Genomic DNA, 20606 nt, shown 5'->3' with positions numbered 1-20606 from the left:
TCGGGCCATCTGTGTTCCCCCGTGTTTGAGCCGGCCGAAATGACGAAAAAGTCATTTGTGCTTCGTAGTGACGGGTACGACGCAATCTGAGCTATCGAGAAACGCCATGCTTCTATGCGCGACAAAGTGCAATGCAGAAAAGTTCCGATATTCAAGCGTAAATCTCTTTCAGTGGTTCTAGTTCAGAACCCCTGAAAAGTCCAATATGCACTCAGAATCAGAGCGAGAGCTTGCGCATATTCTCCTTGTTGAGTTGTTGGCGTAATGATTTTGTTCCAGAACCAAGCTTCAGGATGTCAAACTAACCTATTTATAGGCATCAGTTTGCATATCCTGTACGATGGTATGTTTTCTCCACAGTACAGCTCTTGGGCACATACTAACTAGAAGGTCTGCGAAGGATTGAAACCCAAAATGCCATCCTTGACGAGTTCAAGGCTGAAAGGATTGTAGAAGTTGGGCCAACAAATATTCTCACAAACATGATGAAGAGAACGTGGCGCCATAAAAATGAAGTTTCCGATGAAGTCCAAGGACTCCGCCGCCGTATATTGGATCCCGAAGCAGACTTATCGGAGATATACTATCAAATTGGCGTGCCGGAAACTGCAGAAGCTGACGCAGAGACTCCTGATATGGTCACGATAGGCAACCTTGAAACTTGTCAAGATGATTCACTTAGCACCCCTCAACTACAGTCAATATCACATTCGGAGGTTAAGGACATAATGACAGTAGAGCAACAATCGCAGTTTGAGGACGCATCATTGCCGGTGTCGGCCGTGGTTCTCACGCTTATAGCCACTAAATTAAAGAAGCCTCGGGAGACTTTAGACCAGACTAAGTCAATTAATCAACTTGTAACCGGTAAGTTAGCATTCAGCAATGGCGAAGACATGTGCCTTTACTGATTGACGTAGGGCGTTCCACTCTCGCCAATGAGATTATTGGTGACCTTCATACAGAGTTCCCAAATCAGCTTCCTGATCGTGCAGAGGAGCAGCGCCTTGTAGATCTGTTTGAAGTTTTACGTAAGGGGCACACTGGAACTTTAGGAAAGAAGACTTCGGCGCTGGTCGCCAACTTCATCTCTGCCAAGTTGCCAGGAAGCTTCAGTCAATCACGAGTACGAGATCATTTAGGCAAGCAATTCGGGCTAGGCCCGATGCGCCAGGATGCTGTTCTGCTTCTAGCCCTAGCTGAAAGGCTTGATGCACGTCTCGCTTCTGAGGATGCGGCGAGAACGTTTTTTGATGAGATAACTACGATATATCTGAAGCAGGAGGGCCTGTCGCTTCCTAGCAAAAGCTCATCTTCAGCTACGGGGAAGATTGTGCAATTTGACCAAAAAGCTCTTGAAGTTCTCAATGAGAGAAGTAATGAATTACTACACGATATAAATGCTGTCATTTTGCAGCACCTCCCTGAAAGCAGTATGAATAGCACAGAAAATTCGAAACCTGGCGAAGACAAAGCAGTATTGGATGAGCTTGACTTATGGCGCAGCGAGCATGGCGAAAATTACGCTGAAGGCATCAAACCAATCTTCGATATCAGGAAGCAACGGTTTTATGACTCATACTGGAACTGGTGTTCACGAGACATCGCTCTTTTGTTCGACCTAGCGAAGGAGCCTAGGTCGCACAATGCCGCGTTGATTGAGGAGCTTACAACTTCCATCATAAATCGCACATGCGAGCGTTCTATTGCCCAGATCCAATATCTTTGCTCCAAAACTCATGGAGAAAAGAACTACTTGGGCCGCATCATGAGGTTTTGCCTACAGGCGAGCATTTCATCGAAAAGCCGAGACCCAGTATTCATGGACAACTCACCCGACTTGGCACCTCTCACTACAATCGACGACGAAGGAAATATCAAGTACTGTGAGATACAACGCAACCAACCAGCCAAGACTCGAAAGTCGTCTATTCCGCAGATGCCTTATTCTGTAGGGACATATGATCACGGTACCTTGACAATGTCTGACAGACTCACCTCGGCATATGCTGAAGACATTGATGCAGCACGTCACTCTGGTTTTACCTTTAGGGGACGAAACATCTTGCTTACTGGCGCTGGTCAAAACTCTATTGGCTTCAGCCTTTTGAAGTATCTGCTTCAAGGAGGTGGGAGAGTCACAGTTACTACAAGCACTTATTCTCCTGACGCCACCAGGATGTACCAGGCCATCTACTCCCGTCATGGAGCAAAAGATTCAGCTCTGAGAGTTTTACCATTCAACCAAGGCAGTCAAAAAGATGTGAAAGATCTATCTAATCATTTGATTGACGAATGGGATCCAGATTTCATTATTCCATTTGCTGCTATATCCGAGAACGGCCGCGATCTAGAAGGATTGGATTCGAAATCGGAAATAGCTCACAGATTGATGCTCACAAACCTCTTACGTTTGCTCGGTGCCATAGCCAGAAATAAGCGCTCCAGGGGCATAACAACAAGACCAGCCACTGTCGTTCTTCCGCTGTCTCCAAATCATGGGTTGATGGGCAACGACGGCCTTTACGCAGAGTCGAAGCGGGGCCTGGAGTCACTCCTCTCGAAATGGAAATCCGAAACATGGGGCGACTATCTATCCATGCTAGGAGTCATCATCGGTTGGACTCGTGGAACGGGCCTGATGGACGAGAATGACATTGTTGCCGAAGGCGTTGAGAACATGGGCGCACGAACGTTTTCCAAGGACCAAATGGCTGCCCTTATTGCCACTCTCTTGGGAGGTAGAATAAATGTCGCCTGTCAATCCATCCCTCTTGTCATTGATATTGGCGGAGGTTTGGGCAAAGTTGTTGACTTGAAGGAAAAGTTGACAGCTATTCGTCGAGATCTTCGCGACGAAGCTGACATTCGAAGAGCGATAATGGACGAGGAGCGCCAAGAATCCACCATCACCGGCTATGACGACGTCAGCCAGAAACCCAAGTTATTGTCTCCCAAAGCGAACATACGAATACAGCTTCCTACGCTCCCTGACTGGGATCGAGATTTATCACCACTTGCAGTTTCACTCGAAGGCATGGTTGATCTTAGCCGAACAGTCGTGATTACAGGCTTTGCCGAACTTGGGCCTTGCGGAAACAGTAGGACCAGGTGGGAAATGGAAGCACACAGCGTCCTATCAGTGGAGGGTTGCATTGAAATGGCCTGGATGATGGGATTGATCAAACACGACAGATCAATAGTATATGGCGGTCAGTCCTGGAGTGGATGGATTGACACCAAGACAAAAGAACCGGTTGAGGAGAGCGATATCTTTCCGCGGTACATGGGTTTGATTCTCGAGCATACAGGTATAAGGAAGATCGAGCCCGCCATTTGCGACAACAAATATGACCCGGAAAGAAAAACCATTGTTCAAGAAGTAGAGCTAACCAAGGATCTACCGCCATTTGAATCTTCGTCCGAAGTGGCCCAATATTTCAAGCTTCAACATGGGGTCAAAGCTGTGATCAGCGAGACGAATTCAGGGTTGTTCACAGTCCAGCTGAAAGCTGGATCCAAGGTTCTCCTTCCGAAATCCAGTGCTTTTAATCGCACTGTCGCTGGTCAAATTCCAACTGGATGGTCAGCCAAGCGGTACGGCATTGAAGATGACATCATTGAGCAGGTCGACCCTGTTACTCTTTTCAGTTTGGTTTGCACAGTCGAAGCACTTTTGTCATCGGGAATTGTCGATCCGTATGAGCTATATGAGCATATTCATCTGTCCGAAGTTGGCAACTGCATAGGATCGAGCATGGGCGGCCTGTCTTCTTTGAGGAGGATGCACCGCGATCGATTCCTTGATAAACCTGTCCAAGGAGATATTCTCCAGGAAACTTTCATTAATACGACAGGGGCTTGGATCAACATGCTTCTTACGTCTTCGACTGGTCCTATCAAGACACCTGTTGGGGCTTGCGCTACATCCTTGGAGTCACTCGATACAGGCTATGATCTGATAGTGGCGGGCAAAGCCAAGGTCTGCATTGTCGGAGGTGTTGAGGACTTTGTCGAAGATGTTTCCTATGAGTTTGGTAGCATGAACGCTACTTGTGACACTGACAAAGAGTTCGCTGCTGGGAGAAGTCCGGCTGAAATGTCACGTCCCACGGCGGCCTCGAGGAGCGGATTTGTCGAGTCGCAAGGGTGCGGTATACAAATCTTGACAACCGCTGAGCTGGCCCTTGAAATGGGGCTTCCGATCTTTGGTGTAGTTGCCCATACGAGCATGGCCGCCGATAGGGTGGGCCGCTCAGTGCCAGCGCCGGGCAGAGGTGTTCTCACCAATGCTCGAGAATCAAATTTAGGACGGAAGTACATGACACCTTCGCCTTTACTTGACATGGGATATCGGCGCCGACTCTTAAACATGAGGCTTGAGCAGGTGAACGACAATTTTCAAACGAACTTGGACCTCATGGAGCACGAGATTCGCTACATCAAGGAGATGGGGACAGAAGGCTTCGACGAGGAGCAGTATCGACGTGACAACATCGCCACCTTTGATGATGACCTCAAAAAGCAAGAAGCTGACTTGAGGTTCGCCTTGGGAAACAATTTCTGGAAGAGCGAGAAGCAGATCGCACCTATCCGGGGCAGCTTGGCAACCTGGGGGTTAGGCATTGACGATCTGACGGTTGCATCCATGCATGGAACATCGACAGTTAAAAACGACCTGAACGAGGCATCAGTACTTCAAGAGCAAATCAAGTACCTTGGGAGACAAGAGGGAAATCTCTTGCCGTGCGTGTGTCAGAAATGGCTCACGGGTCATTCAAAGGGAGCTGCTGGTGCCTGGATGCTGAATGGAGCTCTGCAAATGATGGATTCAGGTCTCATACCCGGCAACCGCAATGCTGACAATATCGACACAGAGTTACGCCAATACAGCTTGCTCCACTTCCCTAACATGACAATCAAGTCAGAAGACATCAAGGCCTGTTCTGTTACCTCGTTCGGATTTGGGCAGAAAGGATCCCAGGCCATTCTCGTCCACCCCAAGTTTCTATTCGCAACAGTTTCTTCCACGACTTACCACGATTATGGTATCAAGAGAAACGAGAGATCAAATAAAGCCAACAGACACTTCAACTATGGGCTGCTACACGAACGTATTGTCAACACGAAGACCTCACCGCCATACCAGACTGATGGTGAATCTGAGGCTTTGCTCGACCCAGTCACTCGTTTCTTTACTAAGTAGTCCCAAAAATGGAGCAAGATTGATGCGATTGCTAGCGTGGCCTGCATATGGAAATCATCAGGGATATATATTAACGTCGCACACCCACTTCTCGCACACCCCCACATTTCGCACACCCATAAATCGCTCATGTAGAATTTTACCCTCTTCAACATTCTTTAATATCTTCACCACTTTTACAGCGATTATTATAATTCTTTGAATAGTTACTCTTATACGCTTAATGGGCCAGTATACGGAAACAGAAGTCAATCAAGCTCTCAATGCAGTTGCAAGTGGGCAGAGTGTCCGAAAGGCAGCTCATGATGCTGGAATTCCACCATCAACCCTCCAGTCTCGATTAAAGGGTTCACAGGCAAGAAATGTAGCTTTCTCTAGCTTCCAGAAGCTATCTCCAGCACAGGAAAGTCACTTAGCTGAATGGGTGCGTATCCAGGCGGCGTTAGGGCTGCCGCCAACACATCAACAACTCAAGGAATTTGCCCAGCGAATCCTAGACATCAGAGGCACTACCCAGCCACTTGGGAGAAACTGGATTCAGTTCTTTATTAAGAGAAATCCATCAATCAAGGTTCATAGAGCTAGAGCCATCGATTCTAAGCGTGTCAATGGGGCCTCAACTAATGTAATCAGGCAATGGTTTCAACAACTCGCCCTTCCAGAGATCAAGGCGATCAAACCACATCATCGCTATAACATGGATGAAACTGGTATCCTAGAAGGCAGAGGATCAAATGGCTTAGTACTGGGATCATCAGAAAGCTCATCAATGCGAAAAAAACAGCCTGGGTCTCGGGCTTGGACAACTATGCTTGAGTGTGTCTCTGCAACTGGTCAGGCGCTTCCTCCACTTGTTATTTATCGAGGGAAATCGGTTCAACAACAATGGTTTCCTCTTGATATCCATAAACGTGATATTTACAGTGGTTGGAAGTTCACAGCAACTGAGAATGGCTGGACTTCAGACTCTACAGCTGTGGAATGGCTTGAGAACATCTTTATCCCTCTGACTAAGCCTGATCATCCCTCTGAGCAGAGACTATTGATCCTAGACGGTCATGGCAGTCATGAAACAACAGAATTTATGTATCTCTGTTATAAACACAAGATATATCTCCTTTTCCTACCGCCACATACATCCCACGTTCTCCAACCTCTAGACCAAGCAGTCTTTGGGCCTCTCAAGGCGACCTATCGAAAAGAGCTTGGATACCTCATTCAACACAACGATTCTACAGTTGTAGGCAAACGGAACTTTCTTACCTGCTATGGAAAAGCACGCCAGATGGCATTTTCAAGCAAGAATATCAGAAGCGGCTGGAAAGCAACAGGACTATGGCCCATTTCGATAGCTCGACCGCTCATGAGCCCTCTACTGCTTGAGAATGCTTCCAAGCCCTCAAAGCCAGGCTATTCTACGCCTATGAGGGCCTCTGATGGTGGAAAAGACGAAAACTGGGCATCTGCTACATCCATAGTAGCCTGGTCAACGCCCAAGAAGACAGTTGATCTATATGATCAACTTAGCTTATTCAGCAAGTTGGATAAAGATCAGCAAACGCAGCGACTGTTGTTTCGGAAGGTTCAAAAGGGATTTGATGAAAAGGACTATCAATTGGCTACAGCAGAGAAGAAGATTGCAATGTTGGAAGCAGAAGTTGAGGCTGGAATGGTACGGAAGCGGCGTAAGGTCCAAATGAGCCCAAATTCGAAGTTTGCCAACATTGAGGCAATTCACAAAGCCCAAATTGAGGCTGGCGAAATTGAGGATAGCTCAGATGAATCTAGCGAGCCTGAATTACCTATTAAAACTGGCGATAGTATCACAGTTGCAGGAGACGAATCAGACTTATAGATATGAAGTTGATGAATACCTCATGATGACCCAATTTATGGGTGTGCGAAATGTGGGGGTGTGCGAGAAGTGGGTGTGCGACGTTACACAAGAATCCACGTAGAATACAAGATAGCATACTGCACGTTCAAGTCAGAATTAAGTTGCATGTAACAACGTCTGTTAAGTCTTTGACTAATGTTTCTATCATGTCACAGCATAGGACGAATCATGAGAAGAAAGCTTTTTTATTGCAACTGTTCCGCCAAAATTTCAATACTGTTGCGTCAGATATCGTTGCTGATAAACTGGGCTTTTATTTGACGTTGAAATTTTGAATACCATTGTGTGCTGGACCCTCAGGAGTAACATATGCCTGTGACACTTTATCAGCGTCTCGAAGTTTATCAGTATGTTGATAAGTCAAGACATACCTTAGTCAAACCTCCATCCACAACTAGTTCTTGTGCATTAACAAACGAGCTAGCGTCACTAGCAAGAAATAAAGCTGCTGAGGCCTGTTCAATCGGTTCGCCGAATCTCCCTTGAGGTAGATGAATTTCTCTTCTCGCTCTCCGTTCAAGGTCCGTACCCAAGTAGTCCTGCATTAGGGGAGTGTTCAAGGGCCCTGGACATAACGTATTGAATCTTATACCTTCTCTGGCGTGAACGATGGCAAGCTCTCGCGTCATGGCAATGATTGCACCCTTACTGGTGGTGTATGCCAACTGCGCTGTTGCTGACCCCATAAGGCCGACTACTGATGAAGTGTTTATCACGCTTCCATTTGTCTTGCCATGTTTCCTCATGCTCAAAACCGCATACTTGCAACCGTGCCAAGTTCCCTTCACGTTTACTTGGTAAGTAAGATCCCATGCCCTCTGGGTGACTTCGACTGCATCGCCGTCTTCATTAGGGAATACACCGGCATTGTTCAGCATAACATCGACACCGCCGTGTTGATCCAGATGCTGCACTAGTGACGCAACATCATTTTCATCGGATACATCACACGTCTTGTATTCAACGCGCCCTGGGTATGGCCCATGTAGCTCCAAGTTCTGCTGGAGGTCTTCAAGCGCTTTGTTTGATACATCAGAAAGAAGCAGATTTGCACCAGCTTTCGCAAACACGATCGCTGTCTGTGTGCCAATACTCCTACAGTCTATTAGAACTATGTTGGCACGATGCCTGACTTGGGTAGCGAGCATACCCTGCAGCTCCGGTGATTACGACATTCTTCCCCGTTAACTGGAAGAGTTCTGACATGGTTTAAGGTTCCGAATGGTTGGATAAGAACTGAGTATACAAGACCCACAAACAATAAGATACGTCAGGAAGCTGCCCTCAGGGATGAATGCGCTTGAAAACCGTGGTTGACTGTTTGATTTCCGTTCCAGTAGTGTTAAGCAGCGCAGTAACGTGCGATTGTAGGAATATGCACTAAACGAGTCAATTCAGTATCGGGACGTCTTCTATCGAAACATTGAATTTCTTGCAATAGTACAGTTACTGTTAGATTGACGCCTGCGTCCGGATAAAATGCTAGGAAATCTAGCTTAGTTGCATTCTTGCAATATGCTGAAACCGGGAAGAACGGGTAGATACAAAACAGAACCCCGCTTCAACCGGAATGGGTAGAATCACTCAATCAACAACATGAATCACTCTTTGCTCAATGAACCCCAGGTGTATTGCATCAAACTAATATCGTTTATCTAACAGTTACTGCTCATACTCGTTAGGGGCACTGACTCAATCCCACGCTACCAGTCCATGCACAGTTCTTCGTAAGAAAGGATGACGTGATATGAGTCAGGCTGAGTCAGTAAAAGTTAACGCGAGCTCCATGGTTTCCACGTGGGTCATTGTTCACTTTAACTTTACTACATCACATCAGGTATAAGGATGATACATCTAAAGTCCCGGCGGTCACAGGGGTTGGAAAGATCCCCTCATGAATTGTATCGGTCAGCATGTCCTGCAATTAGTAGGTAATATGAGTTGATCTATCCAGTATGGAAGCATAGCATTCATTGAGAAAGCTTCCCAGCCATGTGACCTATAGACATGTGTTCAAGAATATGATGAAAATGAATGGTCTATCAGCTTTCATGATGCTGATCAGTAATGTCTTAAAACGAGAGATGTCAATCCAGAGGAGAACCGAAGATCCAAGCTTGTAACACCATCATATGATCTACCTGTATACCACGATATCGATAATCTGAAGAAAGAGAGAGCACAAGAAGTCGAAGACAGGCAAAGAATGACGAGAAACGTAAAGGAGAGACATCTAGATTGTAATAAGAAATATGGTAATGTCTTTGAGTATTGAGAAAATTTGTCATTATCTACCAAGGAAGGACCTGGCCAGTATGCATCACAAGCTTTCCTGACGTAGTCTCTCGGGTCGCTCCATCAATGACCTTAACAATTCCATTGACACTGGTCTCAATTGTATCAGGGGGTCCAGGTTCGTAGTTCCACGCCTTTGCTGCATAATCGCCCATGTAGGTCTGGACCCACCCGGGATGAAGGGCGACGGAGACGAGGTCCTTGTGCTGCCCGTGGAGAGATTTTGTAATGTGGTTCAGCGCGGCCTTGCTTGGGCCATAGGCGCCACCGGGTACCGGCTCTTGTGTCTCAATTGAACCGACTGAAGACGTGATGCCGATGAACTTGGCCGGGACATCGGTCGCGGAGCGGGGTTTGTCCATCAGGGGCCAGAGACCCTGGAAGACCATCAAGGGGCTAATTGTATTGATCTCGAAAGCTTTTCGGAAGTCTTCGACCGGGGTTGTCGCAATCGGAAGCATGGGAAAGGGGGCTGCGGCATTGCTGACGAGAATATCGATACGGTCGATGGTACCCGCGGTCGCTACTGTAAAAGCTTCGCGTACGGCAGCGGGCGAGGGAGCTGTCGAGAGGTCGAGGAGCATAACATGAAGCTCGCTCTTATCTCCCTTTTTGACATCGGCGATACTTGACTTGAGAGACGCCGCAGCAGCGTCGTTACGAACGGAACCAACAATGGTGGTGGAAGGACGGGCGAGCAAGGTCTTGACAAGACCAAGGCCGATGCCCTTGTTGGTGCCGGTGATCACGTATACCGTGTTAGCCATTGCGAGCACGATGCTGATAATTGGTCTCGGAGGCTTAAAAAGATCGGGAAAGCTACGTTTCAATACCGAAAAGATACAAGGAATAGAGCAATAGGAGAATTGAGTTAATCCTGGTGCGGGCAAAAGGTAGAGAATGAACAACCTGGTAGCAGGTTTCCCGTCTCTATTCCGTGTAAGAGGATTGGGAGAAGCAGGGCGGGGAAGAAGCAAACACGTGAGTGAATTAGGGCCGTTGCTGTGCCGCAGGAATCCTTCTGTCTCAAAGCCACTCATCACGTCAGCCCAATCAGATTCGTCCAAAACAACCATTTATTTGCCCGACGATCTTTGAAACGTAGCACATGCTTCTATGTACATCTATTGGTGGTTATCTGAAGTGGTCTGGTCTGGTCTGGTCTATTCCATGAATCTCCGAGGCGTTATGTCAATGCATTGAACTTCTCATGAGCCGTATCTAAACCGTTCGCAAAGCCGTCGGCTATCTCCAAAGCCTGAACCCGCTCTTCTTCCACCCGGGCCCAAGTCCACTCATCGGCCCCAGCCGCCCCGTTCCCGCTCTCCGCATTCGGATGAGCCCCATCTTCCGCCTCCACTCCCGAGGTTTCCGAAGGGAGCACTCCCGCTGCTCTAAAGAATTTCTCTGGTGGCACTGTCAAGCGCCCAGCTTTGACTACACACTTGGAGATGGCCGTCGCATATACCACGGGTGCTCTTGAAGGTGCCTTGCCATCCGCAGGCGTCTTCCATGGCTGATATGTCAACAAGGCACCGCCCTTTCGTCTCTCAACGAAATGCGTCACAACGTAGATCCACTTGCGATCCCATGTGAGAATCCTACTGTACATGTCAAAAGCTACACCGGGCTTGATCTCTTTCTTGAAAGTACACGATGTTCCGGCAAGGAGGACCATGACGCCATTCTTGTACTCCTTGTAGAGGCCGCCACGGATCGCCTCAGACCGAATAGCGGCAAGGAGGTCTGTCCTTGCGACATCAAGGTCAGAGAAGTAAGTGCTGTTTGATTTGTGCAAGTTGTAATCAGTCTCCAAAAAGGCCACACGTGATGGGGTGACGACAGGTCGGAAAATGGAGCCAGGCTTTTTGTCAAAATAGCGCTTCTTTGGCCACCAGATATTGTAGAATACGCGAGCCTGCAGATAATTATAAGTCATGTGAATTGGAAATCGATTGATCGGGGTATTAACTTACGTGCCACACAAAGGGGAATCTCTTGAAGTTGAGATAGAGGAGCGCGGCTGCGACTCCTCCCCAGCAAGTTTGTGCTTTGTTTTCCGTCACCCATCTTAGCACCTGTTCGAAAGCCTGGAGAACGGCAGGCTTAGCCGCCTCCAACACCTCTACTGCTCTTGCGCGTAATGTCGAACTCATTTCTTACGGTGTCGTTTAGCTGAACAGCGAAGAAACTTAACTGAAGGCCTGCCTGGCAATGGTCTGCTAAATTCTATCAGCTTAGGCTATGACCGACCGCTGAAAGTCTTGCTCCACGTGGCCTCATGAGTCAGCTGTTCAGGGGAAAATACCTGAGTCAGTTACTGTGCACAGGCGAACTCAATCCTCTGTTGCCAAGATGATGAATCTGAGAAGACCTACCCATCAGGCAGGCCTGGAAAATTGCCGACCAACAACGTGAAATTGAGTTTAGTGGGCGGAGACTACCGTCTTCTTGAGATTGGATTGCACTCATTCTCGCAGAAGTGACTACATGCCCAACGTTGAGACCGACTTTTTATTAACCATGTACTATCTATGCTTCAAAATATGTCCTGTTATATCCTCATAATGCCTGCTGCGTTGTAGCTTCTGGAGTTTTCGCGTTGTCGTTGGACGATATCTCGGCTGGGTTCGGTAAAGGTTTCGGGGGTTTGAGCGGAATCCACGAAATGCACACCCACCCAAATGTACTGAGACATGATAGAATGATAACAAGTAAGAACACATTTTGTATACCGCTGTTGTACTCTTGAAGTGCAACTGCGAACTGGTCTTTGGTTAGCAACTCTCTGATAAAGCTAAACCGATTCAACAGTGTGGCACGGTCAACACCAGGAATAAGCTCCGTCAGCCTCTCAATCCTGGTAAGAAAGAGATTTTGAGCAACGCTGATGAAAATTGAGCCACCAACAGTATTGACGAGAATAATTGCAGCAGTGCCGTAGGGAACATCTGCGGGAGCCAGAGCGACCTGGACGCCAACGATCGACTGCTGTACACCAGCACCAGTGCCGAGGCCAAACAAGACCTGGTAGCCAATCCATTTGGCATTCTCGGTCTCGGGTTTAAAAGTATAAAGCATCCCAGCACCTGTTGAAGCCAAAACTGTGCCCATGATCATAAAAGGGGGGATATACCCAAGAAGGGAGGCTCCTATCCCGGCAAATACTCCAGAGATTATCAGGGCTAAAACCATGGGCAGTAGTCTGACGCCTGACTCTCGAGCAGAGACGCCTTGAATAGCCTGGAACCAGATTGGTAGCTGGAGCGATCGAGTTAATATGCATGCCATTGACGTTTGCCAGGACCTGACTTACATAGTAGAGGATGACCATTTGGGCACTGGATAGTGAAAAGCCATACCAGAGACAGGAGGCAAACGACCTGTTCCTCAGCAGTCGGGTTGGAAATGTCGCCTTTTCTTTTAGCCAGTGCTGATGAATGCCAACCGAGATAAAAGACACTCCAAAGACCACAAGAAGTATGATGAGTCGTTTGTCGCCCCAATTGGATTCTGTTGAGCTCCATTCCAGGGCAAGAAGTAGACAAGTAATACTTCCAATCAGACCCGCGCCGCCGACAAAGTCAATCTGCTTGACTCTATCTTTCAAGGATTCTTTTTCACCCAATGTGTTTGGTGGTCTGAAGAACAAAACTAGAACGATGAAAAGCATGCCGCCTATTGGTAGGTTAATCCAGAAGCACCATCTCCAGCCGATGTGGCTTGCAATTGCTCCCCCGATGATAGGGCCCAACACAACAGCGACACCCTCTAGAGAACCGAGAATCCCGGTAAACATTGGTCTTTGTTGCAGGGGCACAACCACTGCCGTGATACTTTATGAGTGCTGGTCAGCATATATGCTGAATAGGATATGGAGGCATCAACAGAGTTTCTTACATCAAGGCCCCTGAAATACATCCAGCACTGCCGAGGCCCGCAATGGCTCTCCCAGCGATGAAGCTGCCAGAATTCCGTGCAAGGGCGCATATCAATGAACCTCCTTCTAGTAACAGAAGAGATGTCAAGAAGACTATTTTGCTCGGAAATGTAGCGTACAACTTCCCAAACGTGGGTTGAGTAGCGCCCATTACCAGTAGACTGCACAATCGATTAGCCAGTGCTGAAGCTGTTGGGCAAGTAACTTTGTCATACTATACAGAGCCATACCAGCCCACGTCTTTCACCGACTGGAATTCATCCGATAGGGTGGGAACAATGGTGGAAACCATTGTTGCATCCTAAGAAGTACGATTAGCTTTAGTTACATACATGAGAGAAAGTATAACCTACTAAAGCCGCGATCAACAGCGACAAGCCCAAGGCTGCGACTATCAAGGCTCGGGTGATCGTGGGAGGAAAGTTTTGATCTTCATCATTACTTTCTAGTGTAACATTTGCTTGTGACGCATCTTGGGGTTCAGAGGGCGGGTTTGTGTCGTCGACTGCATCAGTAGTCGGGACTGAGGCCATAATGAGGTTGTCTGATTTGGTGGGTTCAAGCCATCAGTCGCTTGGTTTGTTTTAGTGCTGTCCTATTTCCAGATGATGGAACTTCGGAGTCGACCAGCGCTGTCTGGAATTGGAACTTGGTTGTTTCTGTGGGTGGCAGGCCTCGCCGGCCCGTCACGTGGGCTGACGGCCGCCACCACTGGTCTTAGCCAGCCTCCACAGCCCTCTAGCTAGTCAGTTAGTTCTTCCACCAACAATACTACTTTTCCCCATTCTGAGCGTTCTGTGCTGGTTTCGCCTACAGGTTATAAGCCTAGCGTTATTCTTTCGGAATAACGTCGTTTTACTTATTATTCTACTCGTCTGTCAATTTTCTATTGATTCACGAATTTTTGCGATTTTATTCGCTTTATTTACTTTTTTATACGATTTTCTCGCCTTATTTTCCTTTCGCTAACGAATTTTACTTTCTAACGCGATATTAGCTGCCTAGCGCGTACGAATATTATATAGTACGTAACCGACTACTATAACCTACTAGTTTTTATAAATACTACGGAATTCTATTATAATAATAGACTTTTTAGTTATAACTATATTATAACTATACTTTTACTTCGATTTCCTTGTTTTTACGAAAATTTAACTATTTTAGCTTCGGTTTTTTAAACTAGCTTATTAGTTTCTTATATCTTCTATAAGTATTTATTCTTCCTTTCGATTTACTATATTTCTATAGTTAGATCTTATAATTCTACTTATTTCTTATATTCTTATGCAAGATTCTCTTTCTTATATAATATTTATACTTCTTTAATACTATTTACTTATTAATACTTTCCTTTTCTAATAGTATATATAGGTAGTAGTAAAAGTAAGCTATTTAACGTATAGACATACCTTTAAAGCTATAGCCTTAGAGAAACGCTTATAATTAAAGTATAACTATAAGTCTATCCCGTACTATTATAATACCTTTACTTTTACTTTAAGATGTTTTAAAACGACTTTAAGACTGTCTTTACGCTTCTTCCTTACTTAAAAAGTAAATCTAACTAGAATATATAGCGTATGCTTATTATAACGACTTTATAAGGATACGACTTCGAGATATTCCTTAAGACTAACGTCTTTCGCCTTGCTAACCTTATCGCTATAGAAGAATAGAGAAAGAACCGTAACGTTACGTATAGTCTCTTTATAAACGCTAGCAAATCGGTTCTTAATAGACTTTATATAGCAGGTTAGGTTAACGATAGAAACCCTTACGAATTATAGCAAGCGCTTGAGAAGTATATTCTGAGAATCTTATAAGACGCTATAGCTACCTTTATTAATAAGTTTGCTAAGACTACTACTAACGATTATAAGACTCTTTACGATACCTTTAATCGCTATTACTACCTTAAAAAGCGTATTAAGACTATTTATGATCGTCTACTAGACTCCTTCCTCGCTATTTTCCTCCTTAACTTCTTTAAAGACCGACTTCCCGATATATATAAGTATTTTATATCGAAAAGCACTACTTATCCTATGTAGAATAAAGTAACTAATACGATTTATATACTTACTTAAGACGAGGATTAAAAGCATAGTTATACTACTATTCGTAATATACCTAGAAGTAAGTCTGCTAATAGTAAGGGTCTTGCCTTTCTAGCTATTACTACTACTATTACCTCTACTATTACTACCTCTAAAGAAAAGAAGAAGTATAACTATTATAACTATAATTACAAGACTACGAAATACTATATCGCCTACCTTAATCTTATCCCTCTATACTATATTAACTAAGATAAGTTAATTAAAAAAGTAAGAAAGTATATATATAGTAATCGCTACTATTAGGATTAGCCTACTTCTATTAATAATACCTACTAGACTATTATTAAAGCGTTACTTACTATCTTAAGTTAGTCTACCCTTGCCTTTATCGCTAGCCTAGCAGTTTTTATTACTACCTACGATGACTTTATTACCTAAGACGATATCGTTCTCGATTTTAGTTATATTATTTTATGTTGGAACGGTAGGTAGGAATCTCGTAGATAGTACGATATCCTTATAACAGGGTATTAGAGTAAGGGAACTTGTACTTATGAAGTAGGGCTTTAATAGTAAAGAATGTATAGGCTTATATTGAAGCTGAGTTGGTTGAGGAACTAATAGCTAGCTAAGGGAGAGAATTAGGCTAGTTATATAGTAGTATAACGTCGCCTATAATAGCTAATATAGGAAGCTATAAGCTAGGTTTAGTATACGTAAGTATATACGTCAACTAGCTTATAAAGCAGCTTATAAATCAGACTAGAATCTTCTTTAACTAAATAGACTTTTAGATAAGGTTAAAGAGAGTATTCCATAGGGATCTGAATGTCATATGTTTAAACTAGCAAGCAGCCATTCTTAGCTAGTTACTTTTGTAAGTCCTACTAAGTCTTAGATAAGACTAAATAGGATAAATAAGTAAAATAGAAGTATAATATACTTATACTTCTAACAGGATCTGAATATCATATGTTTAAACTAGCAAGCAGCCATTCTTAGCTAGTTACTTTTGTAAGTCCTACTAAGTCTTAGATAAGACTAAATAGGATAAATAAGTAAAATAGAAGTATAATATACTTATACTTCTAACATTTTAACTTTTAATAACTTACGATATTTTATTAAGTATATTAAAAAAAGCGATTTAATACCTTCTACTTCTGCCTCCGGCGCCTTAGTCTAGTTACTTAGCATAGATACCGTCTTTTTCTAGACCCTAGACCTTACTAACCCTAACGTTATTTACAATTAGATATTTTATAACGTTAAGTATAACCCTTCTAGCCTAGCTAACTTACTAAGCCTTAGAAAACTTCGTCGTAATTACGTAGAATATAATTAGCAAACCTTAAGCCTTATATATATAACATAGCATACTTCCCTTACTAAAGTTTATTAGGTTTCTAACGTCTATATCGTTAAGACTTATAATACTAGAAATTATATGCCTCGAGATATTATTATCAGCCTTACAGCCTTCTAAGCTACCTAGCAACCGTCTCTTAAACTAATATACCGCCGGCTAGTTTATACCTACCTATTACGTATTATAAAGGCTTACTACCGTATTAGTATTCGGTTTATAACGTTAGAAATTAACGCTTTCTTTTATAAGTCTTACTATCTTAGCAAATCTACTAAACGGATTAGTCGAGACTACCTATTTCTACTTATAAGTATTAGTAATAAAATTTACTTTAATCTCGTTAATATTCTTCCCTTATTAATAAAAAGGAACTATTAGGTTTTATACTTTATAGATAAGTATAATAGTTATTACTAGGTTGTTTTTCTACCTAACTATAAGTTTGCTATTATCTTAGTAGCTATTAAGAAATAAGATACTAAATTCTATAGTCTTACTAGCCTTAAGCCTAAGGTTTAGGTTTCTAATAATACTCTTAAGCTAATCAAGGTTTTTAACAACTCCTACTTCGAAGGTATTTACTATAATACGACTATTGCCTATATACCTTTTATAAATAAGACTATTAAGCATACTAGTCGTACTATCGTCGAAGGCGCTTAAATATAGCTAATTAATATATCCTTTCTAGAGGAGCTATAGGATTATAGTATCGATTCGGTAACTTAGATTCTTAACCTCTTACTTATACCTTCTAAGGGTAACTTAAGCCTTTACGAGATTATAGCGAAAAAGCTAAACTTAGCTACTAAACGTAAAGCCTCCTATATTAAACATCTCCGAACGTTTAGCTATGCTACCTACGTATATAAGAAAGGCCCTTAACGCCTTATATGCTTTGCTAAGATAGAACTATAAGTAATTAAGGGATTCCTTATCGGTTATAGTTTTCTTCGTAGCTATATTTACTATATTTACTTACTTAATCGAAAGGAGGTTATTTACTATAGAGATGTTCGATTTCGTAAGGAACCGTATAAGATAGTATTGCCTCTAGCTACTAGTATACCTAATATTAATAAAATTAAATATAATACTACGTTTATTAAACTAGATATTATTATCTAGTATACTATCTGTTAGAAGCCTATTAAAAGTAAAAAACCTATAACTAGTAATCCTAAACTAAATAAGACTATTATTAAAAAAGCGATAATACTTACTAATATATATCTTATATCTCCGCTACTAGAGAACCTATTAGAAACTATTACTATACCTCGTAATAGTATTACTAACGAATTAAACGACGACGAATTCGTCGCCTCCGTAGAAATAATAAAAACTAATTACTAAGACCTTGATTCCTTCTCTACGATTGTTAAGGAGGTAATAAGTTAGCCGGTAGAGTCTTCTCGACCTTGCCGCGCCTTAGCCTAGCGACTACCTAGTTACTACTAAGCTACTAGTAGCGTACGTTCTTATACTAAAAAGACTTTTCTATCTACTAATATTCTAGCTTTACTAACTTCTTATTAATTCTCTCTTAGTATGCTTTCTACTACTACCTTTTCGAAAGTCTTACCTAATAGTATAGCGATTCCGAAGTCCTACCGTAAGGCGTAAAAAAGCCTATAGTAGCCTTAGTAGGAATAAGCCTTCGAACGAGAGATAACTTAATTTACGGAAAAAAGGGTTTATAAAGTCGTTTACTTACTACGTAACGCTAAAGTCTTGCCTAGTAAATAAGTATATAATATTAAAATAAATAAAAATAACGAAATTATACGCTATAAGGCTTAATATATAGTTTATAGAAACTATAAGAAAGGTAACTAGTTATCGTAAGAGGTTTACGTTATAGTTACCTTTACTATCGTAACTTGCCTTTTCTTCGTAGTTATTATACTTCTCGATCTTAAATACGAAGTATATAATTTCGATATTACTTTCCTAGCCGCCTCGATTTTAGAAGGGGTTAAGGTATATATCTAGCTTCCTACTAGCTATACTACTAAAGATAATAAGGTATAGTTACTATATAAAGCACTTTATAGCTTAAGAAAATTACTATTTTAGTAGTTTCGTCTTATTAAAAGCGAAATAGAACGAATTAGCTTTATTATTATTAATAAGGAGGTTTATCTCTTTATTAATTATAAGATTAAAGCATACGTACTTATATATATTGATAATAACGCTATCGCTACTCTTAATAAGTAGGTTATAATAGAAGTTCGTCGTCTCTTCGAGAAGGTTTGTTTTCTTAAAAACCTTAGCAAGGCTACCGATTTTCTCGGTTTCTAGATTAAACGCGATAGAGCTGCTAGTAAGATTTTCGTTTCCTAAGCTAAGTATATAAAAGCAATACTTTAACGATTCGACTTTAATAGTTTAAGTATTATTAAGACGTTTATAGCAACTATTAACAATCTGCTTATTACTTAGGATAAGAACGAATGCTTACTTAACGAATAGTAACTTTATATCGAATAGACTAGCTACCTTAACTTCCTAGTAGCTAGAACTTATATTAATATAGCTTATATTATTAGTAAATTATTATAAGCGAATTTAAAGCTTTCTAAGGCTTATCTTCGTATTATTAAGTACTTATTCCGATACTTTAAAAATACTATTTATCTCGGTATTATACTTAGAAGTATCCTTATAATTAACAAGTTAAGGCTTTATATTACTATAGATACTTCTTTTACTAATAATAAGCTATTATAAGTCTTAATAAATAGTTATGTCGTCTTCCTTACTAATATACCGATTACTTAGAAGTTAAAAAAATAGACTTTTATAACTTTAAGTATTATAAAGGCTAAATTTATTAATCTTATATTTATAATAATTACTATAAAATAGATTAGATATTACTTCTCCTAACTACTTAGCAAACTTATTACTATACCTATTATTATATTTACTAATAATACTAATAGCTATAATAACGTTATAAACCTACTTAACAAGGTATAAACCTACTATATTAATATCCGATATAAATAGATTATATAAGAGGTTTATACTACGAAAAACATCAAACTCCGACTTATTAAAAGCGTTAATATAGCTGCTAATAGACTTACGAAGCTACTAGTTATAGTTAAACATAAGGAATTCGTTCGTTTATTAGGCATAGCAGAGGGATTAGATTGAGAAGGGGATTTTGAGACTATAGGACTATTGATATTAAGACTTCGGGATTCGGAGGATTTTACAGCCTCCTATTAGCTAGGTTTAACTAGTAATTAACCGAGTTTTCTAATAGTTAAGAACTCCTCGGATTTAGAGGATTTAGGACTTTTCCTGTATTTCCTATTATTCTATTGCTTTTTCGCTGAGGAGTCTGAGAGGGGGTGTAGGTAGCAGGCCTCGCCGGCCCGTCACGTGGGCTGACGGCCGCCACCACTGGTCTTAGCCAGCCTCCACAGCCCTCTAGCTAGTCAGTTAGTTCTTCCACCAACAACACCACTTTTCCCCATTCTGAGCGTTCTGTGCTGGTTTCGCCCACAGTTTCCTGCTAAATTCTAGGCACAATCGTGCCCATAGCCCCTAAAACCACAAACCTTCAACGGTAATTACAGATCCCTGGAAACAAATACAGTGGACCACACCACGTTTTCCCACCAAAGCCAACACCTGAAAGACCACTGTGGACTTCGTGCCAGCTAGCTACACTCGGGGTCATGCTGAGGTCAGCGCTAAACCGAATTCGGTCACCACAGGTGCCGCGAACCTCACCTCAGGAGGAGATTGTACCATGCCGCACGGATAGGTGTACAGAACCGGGTGCAAGGGTCCCTAGGATGAGTCTAGGGAGCGCC

General features: G+C 42.6%; 6 protein-coding genes across 6 annotated transcripts; 2 read left to right on the top strand and 4 right to left on the bottom strand.

Moving 5' to 3' along the window:
• Window positions 1-205: 205 nt before the first annotated feature.
• Window positions 206-5206, top strand: CTRU02_208099 (fatty acid synthase subunit alpha reductase; the record flags this gene model as incomplete). The annotated part of the gene is made up of 4 exons (XM_036733234.1): window positions 206-261; window positions 317-343; window positions 401-867; window positions 918-5206. The coding sequence occupies 4 exons, from the start codon at window positions 206-208 to the stop codon at window positions 5204-5206; spliced, it is 4839 nt and encodes a 1612-aa protein (XP_036575084.1).
• Window positions 5207-5903: 697 nt separating this feature from the next.
• On the top strand, window positions 5904-7061 carry CTRU02_208098 (transposase; the record flags this gene model as incomplete). Its single annotated transcript, XM_036733235.2, has 1 exon — window positions 5904-7061. The coding sequence occupies one exon, from the start codon at window positions 5904-5906 to the stop codon at window positions 7059-7061; it is 1158 nt and encodes a 385-aa protein (XP_036575085.2).
• Window positions 7062-7356: 295 nt separating this feature from the next.
• CTRU02_208097 (short-chain dehydrogenase reductase family) lies at window positions 7357-8309 on the bottom strand (the record flags this gene model as incomplete). Its single annotated transcript, XM_036733236.1, has 3 exons — window positions 7357-7416; window positions 7475-8198; window positions 8254-8309. The coding sequence occupies 3 exons, from the start codon at window positions 8307-8309 to the stop codon at window positions 7357-7359; spliced, it is 840 nt and encodes a 279-aa protein (XP_036575086.1).
• A 1085-nt stretch (window positions 8310-9394) lies between these two features.
• CTRU02_208096 (aflatoxin biosynthesis ketoreductase nor-1) lies at window positions 9395-10165 on the bottom strand (the record flags this gene model as incomplete). The annotated part of the gene is made up of 1 exon (XM_036733237.1): window positions 9395-10165. One exon carries the CDS (start codon window positions 10163-10165, stop codon window positions 9395-9397), a length of 771 nt encoding a protein of 256 aa, XP_036575087.1.
• Window positions 10166-10584: 419 nt separating this feature from the next.
• On the bottom strand, window positions 10585-11554 carry CTRU02_208095 (capsule polysaccharide biosynthesis protein; the record flags this gene model as incomplete). Its single annotated transcript, XM_070205029.1, has 2 exons — window positions 10585-11316; window positions 11375-11554. 2 exons carry the CDS (start codon window positions 11552-11554, stop codon window positions 10585-10587), a joined length of 912 nt encoding a protein of 303 aa, XP_070061104.1.
• Window positions 11555-11960: 406 nt separating this feature from the next.
• CTRU02_208094 (major facilitator superfamily transporter) lies at window positions 11961-13871 on the bottom strand (the record flags this gene model as incomplete). Its single annotated transcript, XM_070205028.1, has 5 exons — window positions 11961-12659; window positions 12715-13234; window positions 13299-13499; window positions 13554-13639; window positions 13692-13871. 5 exons carry the CDS (start codon window positions 13869-13871, stop codon window positions 11961-11963), a joined length of 1686 nt encoding a protein of 561 aa, XP_070061103.1.
• Between the last annotated feature and the right edge of the window lie 6735 nt (window positions 13872-20606).

This window comes from Colletotrichum truncatum, assembly GCF_014235925.2.
Source record: "Colletotrichum truncatum strain CMES1059 chromosome Unknown Contig_0005, whole genome shotgun sequence".
In the NCBI taxonomy this organism is placed as follows: domain Eukaryota; kingdom Fungi; phylum Ascomycota; class Sordariomycetes; order Glomerellales; family Glomerellaceae; genus Colletotrichum; species Colletotrichum truncatum.
The sequence above is the reverse complement of the archived record's forward strand: the minus strand, read 5'-3'. Positions and strand labels throughout refer to the sequence as shown.